We start from the raw sequence: 6,000 nt of genomic DNA, 5'->3' as shown, positions 1-6,000 counted from the left end.
GACTGAGATGATTTTTTGTAGTTATAAAAATATCCCTGCCCAAATTTTTTGAGAATTTTTATGCGTCTATATGCTGGTTGTATTATTTTAAATTGACATCAATTGACTTTCTATTTTCGTCCATAGAGTACATAAAATGATAGAAAGGATATCACACAACAAATACATTTTAATTTCCAAACAGAATGGCTCACCTCAAAACAACGGTTGAAAATAATTAAGTGATTCGACAATACACAATTAATACATGTAGCATTATACCTTTTGAGCAAACTGTTTCAGCAGAAATCTGTTTAGTTGCATGGAAGTAGCACTCCTAAACTGATTGCCATTCCCTGACTTAACTAAGCAAAAATAAAATGGGAAAAGCATCCTATACTCCCACACTGACAATTGTATTGTTACACTCGCAATCGCTTTCACTTGAGCCACCGTTTTCTCGTACGCCGTTCTTTGTTAGCCGACATAGGTACAATTATCCTTACCATTTCGTTCGCATGACGATTGACACCTCTACACCCACGAGAATTTGTACGGTTGTGAGCTTGGCTCGAGATATGTATATGTGTATGTATGTGTGCTTCCGTTATGGCTTATCTTGCTTTTGGCCACTGTACGGGACACAGTGCAACGCAAGCGGTTCGGATGTGATAGGGAAAACGGAACACTTCAAGGACGCATCCGATCGTTTCTCGAAATCAAAGCTTAATCCATACATGTGTATGGGTTTTGTGAATGTGCACGTTTCCCATTCTCTGAGTATCCTCCTATTCAAGGTTTTTTTTTGCTCCCAGTCTCTGACACCATTTTGAGTACTTTATTTTCTCCGCTGCAACTCGAGCTCCATCGGGGCTCGAAGTGCAGTAGCGAAAAGGTATAGACTTTGGATCACTTTCTTCGCTTTGTTTGTATTCAGTTTGTACTTTTCTTCTGTGTGTGAGTCGTTCATGTCCTTTCCCATTGCTAACGTGTGCTTACCGAACGCGTCCCTGCTGCGAGATGTCATCCGTGTACTATTTTTCATTTCGGGTTCCTTTTTTGTTCTGCACGCCACTCTGCTGCCCGTGTTAGAGCGTGTCTTATTTAAGGTTTCCGGTGTTTCCGGATCCGGGTTTGCTTGCATACAACCTACCCGAAGCATTCGGGCAGCTCGCTCCACACGCTTTAAGCGTGTTCAAACTCAATTTTCAGCTTTCTAGTTTATTGACTTTTCGTCGAATCCACTCCAACTGCTCACATACGGAAGAAGAGCATCGGAATCGGACCACGATACGATGGCAAGAACGTGACGGATACACCATAAACGGCGATCGGTTAAGCGGAAGCTGGGGGGAAGTTGGCAGAAATAGTCCCCGAGTATCCACGAGAAAGTGACAGCTGTCGTAGCGGTGAATGGTTCCCCAGTTCCGTATTGTTTTTGCTTCACCGCGACTGTTCGCTTGTTTAATCGTGTCCTTCGCCATGTCTCCAGTGTGTGCTTGTGTTCATGGGAAAGCTTCCCTAGCCTTCCAAGGAGCGCTGCTGCTGAAATGCAAATTCAAATGAGATCGAATGCACCGAACCCACAAGGAGATTTGGGAGGTGTTATTCCACCCTCTCCTGCTTGGCCGGTGAGTTCTATCCCATGAGAATGACAACTTTGCATTGCACGCTCCATTTGCCTTAGACGATTGTGACCTGCATGCGTATGTGTGTGTGTGTGTGTGTGTGTGTGTGTGTGCTCGGATTGTGGGTTCAGAAGGTTGCCTGGGACCCGGCAGCAGCTTTTAAACCGGCATCCTGAAAGCATAAGGGCACTGTGTGTTTGTCCTGCCGCTCCCGGGGAGAGGGTGTTTTCCAGCGCTATGCATACAATAGTATCCCTTCGCCACGCTGTTTACCACATTGTTTGACGGTGCGACGGAAGCATTTTGGTCTGTGCGCAACGCTGCAAGTGCCTGTGCAGTTGAAAGGATCGTTGCATTTAATGGGCACTCTCTGTTCCATCATTTCCGGTGGCAGTCGATAGATGCGCAACACTTTCCGCAGCGGTATTTGCGTGCAAAGGGATTCTCGCAGAAACGCACACAGACATACCCGAATGCGCCTGCAGGGTATGCAATGCAACGAGAAACGTACAACCGCATACACCGACTGAGTAGGCCGTGGGGAGATTAAGCGTCAGGGAATCATGTTTCGGAATGTTGAGCATCGGTTTCGGAACGAGGCAAACGCATACGCGCAAAGTCATATTAATGTTCATGTTCATTAACCGGCGTACCGTTCGGTGATGACAGTATTATACAGTCAAGTGTGTGGTTGGCGTTGTTTGTTTGTTTTTTCTTCTTTATAATTGTCGCTCTTGTAGCAGCTCGATCGATTGAACAAGCGGCTGCGTATTGATTTTGTCTTGCGAACATATCGCTACTCCATACAACCTCTTGAGTGCCTACTCGTACTAACAACTATCGTGCTAACCAGTAATACTACCAACCTATTAAATCGATTCCGACGCTGGTTCCTAATCACCATTTCAATGTACCGGTCTGATATCGGTGTTGGATTAAATAGCTGCTCTTTTTTCATACTACAGAACAGTGCTATACAATAATACTTCGTTCATTCGTTCCCCTTTGCTTCCATGAGTTTAATCCTAATACATACTTTCACGATCGTTGCTGTACCGTGGTTTGATTTTTATCTCTCTTTTTTTTCTACTACTAGTATCTCACTATCCATGTCTTTTCATTCACCGTGCGGTTTATATTATACAACGTCAAATTCACAGCGGCATAGCTAACAGGTTAAGAAGCTATTCGCCTGCCATTTGCATGTCTGTTCTGAGGGGTTTTTTTGTTGCTTTATCTACAATATCTACTACTAGTGCTACTAGGTTTGTTTGTTTTTTAGTCGTGTGTGGAGGAGCACGGCTCACAACACCACTCATTCAACCTAGCGGGATTGGACAGTCTTGATTTGTATGATTTTCTTCGATGGTGCTGCTCACGTCACGACACGAGTCAGTCAGCAGGTAAGGCAGCACAGCCGCTTCCACAGTGGTCGCTTCCGTCTGGCGTGCTCCTGTGATTGCAGCGCGTCCCAGATGGCTGTATCGAATACCTCCTTGATGTGTTCCTGAAACAAGAGAGAGAGAGTTGAGAGTCTTAGGTTAGCCATAATGATGAAACAAACAAAAAAATCAGCACGTTTGTTTCTAAATTTTTGCACTTCATTGAGTTCTCTCCTGTAATAAATGAGACATAAAATATTACGAACGTTTTACTTGTGTTTAGCAAATAAATACAGTATCCTGAGCAGCTAAACAACAATAACTGTTAGTGGACCATGGTATACACAAAGATACCTACAGCCGCATCATTTCACACAGCTTTCCCTTCCTGTTGTGCTATGCCGCCCAGCACAAACACCGTGCCGGCGTATAATCCCCAAACATCCCGTCCCACCGCCGAGCTGGGCTGGTTTAACTGTTTTCGAATGTCAGCAGGTCGTTTGCTTGCATACCGCTTGCCATCCACCGGCCCCACCAAGAATGGCTACGGCAACTGAACTTGTACGTAGAGCACGTTTTGTGTAACTGTGAGTAAATCCCGTGCGACGGACGCGGGTGGAACCTGCGGGTTTGCTCTCGTTGACAACTTGTTTTATTGCCGCTTGGCCGTAGTACACTCGGGTCAATCTGGCCGAAGATGGCTGGCATCGTGAAACCCTGACCAGGTGTGGTGAAGAACAGGCGAGGAAGTGGAGAAGGAACAAGCAAGCATGGCATGGTACCAAACAAAACGGTCGCGTTTCATTCGTCCGTGAAGGATGACCTTACCAAAAAAGGCAACCAACGTGAAAAAAAAAACACAAAATCCACCCGGTTCGAGTTCATTACGCCCCACCGCATGGGAGCAGTGACAATGCGGACACGGAAGGAAAGCACGTGCTAGGGTGAATGTACAAGAGAGGAGAGAAATAAAAAAAACAAGCTCCAACCAGTTGGATGAGCTAATACGTCTAATAGCGGGACGGTAAAAGTTGTAACATGTGTCGGAAACATATCGGCAAGTATGTTGACCGTACCGACAGCAAAGGACAGTGTCCAGCATTGAGAGTGATTTATACGGTTGCTTTTAGTGCAAGCTGTTTGCGAAGCTTGAATGGCTGTTGTGTAGTTTTAGTCGTGCTTTATCATCTATTTTGCTTCGAACCTGCTCTTCCATTCTAATTGGTAGGAAATGAAAGGCCTTTCAACCAATTGCATTGTATAAAGTCCCACCTGCTGAAGGGTATGAATTTAAACTACCCCTAATGTTGATAATAACTGAGCTCTGAAATGAATTCCATGATTGGGAGACAGTTTCTTCCAATTACCTTCTTGTGCGACGATGTTTCAATGTATTTAGCACCAATCTTTCGAGCAAAGTCCCAGGCAGATGAGAACAGAATTGGTTTTTCTCCTTGAGCCTAAAGAAGAATTGGAGAAAAGCAAATAACAAACAGGGACATATTAGAAAAATGAATGCTCAGCTGACACGGCCATCTGTCGAAGCTGGTGGGCCGCTGATAAGCACTGTACACCGTGCGGCGCCGCTTACCTGCAGCTTGCCGATCGTATTCTGATCGTTCCGTAGATCGGACTGCGTCCCGACCAGCACCACCGACACGCCCTTCAGCTTGCTGATTTCCGGCTGCCACTTGGTGGCCAGGGAGCGGAAACTATCCGGCTGCACGACCGAGAAGCAGAGCAGGATCACGTCGGAACCGGGGTAGCAGAGCTGACGCAGCGTATCCAGCGCATCCTGTCCGGCTGTATCGCAGAGCGTCACCCCAATCGGTCGCCCATCCACGCTGACGTCCACTGGAAACGGGAAACGGAAAAGAAAAAGGGAAAGAAAAATAGAGATGAAAAAGCAGCCCTTTTGCTTCTGCACTACACGGTGCTTTTGACTTTCAACCACACAAGCTCATCAATTCAAGTACGCGGTGTGCCGCGCAAGCTGCAACCAGAACATGCCCGGCCCGGTAGGCATGAAAGTTGAGAATGTCGTTACGTGCAGGCTAGGCATATTTTTCGGGCCAAAGTTTAACACCACAGAGCAAGGGAAAAAATAACGTGTCGAGTACTCGGCTCTGCTCAAGTGGCGAAAATGGTTTGGGCTAGGAGTCTACTGGAAGTTACCACCAAACCGTACATTATGGCGTTGAGCTTGTGAAACAAAATCAGGCAGTCCCCAACACGCAGAGAGCTCCTCACGTATGAAGAAGGAGGTTAACAAAAAATCCGTTTTTTATTCATTCATTCCAAATTCAGCTTTCAACCGTGCATCTTTTTACCTTCGTAGTCGGTGTTGATAGTTGTCCCGCTGTCCTATAAAGTTTTAAACTTTATTTCCAATTACCGAAATGCTCGTAAAATGATCGACACATTGCGCCGCAACACCGTCGTTTCGTCGCTCTCTCTCTCTCTCTCTCTCTCTCTCTCTCTCTCTCTATCTCTCTCTAACTTTATTTCTCTTTCTTTCTTACTCACTCTCTCTCGGGACGATCGTTAGCAAAACTTTGTATCATCAACCTTTTTTTTTGGTTACCACCCTTTACCCTTCTCGAACATCTTCTAACACCCGGCCATATCCTCCCACAAGTCCGGGTGTTTGCATTTAGATTTAAGAGAAGAAGAAAAAAAAAACACCTAAAAATCCATATTTTAATCTAAATAACGACCCACAATCGAACGCAAAGCAAAGAGCGTGGTTTTGGGTTTGAGGGTCTTCCCTTTAATATTCTCCATTATTAGATCGAAAGCGTGTGGAGGATGGCCGTTGGCCTTTGCCACAATGATGAGTTCCCGGAAGGAGCAAAGGTCCCTAGGTTTGACACAGGTGGCATGCAGCGATTGGGATATTTCGGGCTATCGGATGTTCGATTGTGTGTGTGTGTGTTTTTTTCATCTACTCTTTATCTCATTCTTCTCGACACCCCGTCTATCCGGTCTAGCATGGCTCTGCCTGCTTGTTG

The 6,000-nt window shown here is 45.7% G+C and overlaps 1 protein-coding gene across 3 annotated transcripts in view; it reads right to left on the bottom strand.

The window, feature by feature from the left end:
- Positions 1–2,226: 2,226 nt before the first annotated feature.
- The window catches only part of LOC121589219, a 35,625-nt gene continuing 31,851 nt past the window's right edge, over positions 2,227–6,000 (bottom strand). For all 3 annotated transcript variants that reach the window (XM_041907957.1, XM_041907955.1, XM_041907956.1), the window contains exons 5-7: positions 4,581–4,843; positions 4,357–4,449; positions 2,227–3,114 (exon numbers count right to left, since the gene is read on the bottom strand). In XM_041907957.1, the coding sequence (XP_041763891.1) occupies positions 3,004–3,114; positions 4,357–4,449; positions 4,581–4,843 (467 nt within the window). In that variant the 3' untranslated portion in view covers positions 2,227–3,003. The remainder of the gene's footprint in view (positions 3,115–4,356; positions 4,450–4,580; positions 4,844–6,000) is intronic.

Source organism: Anopheles merus, chromosome 2R (assembly GCF_017562075.2).
Source record: "Anopheles merus strain MAF chromosome 2R, AmerM5.1, whole genome shotgun sequence".
Classification (NCBI taxonomy): Eukaryota; Metazoa; Arthropoda; class Insecta; order Diptera; family Culicidae; genus Anopheles; species Anopheles merus.
Note: the sequence above shows the minus strand (reverse complement) of the source record. Positions and strands in the feature narration are given on the sequence as shown.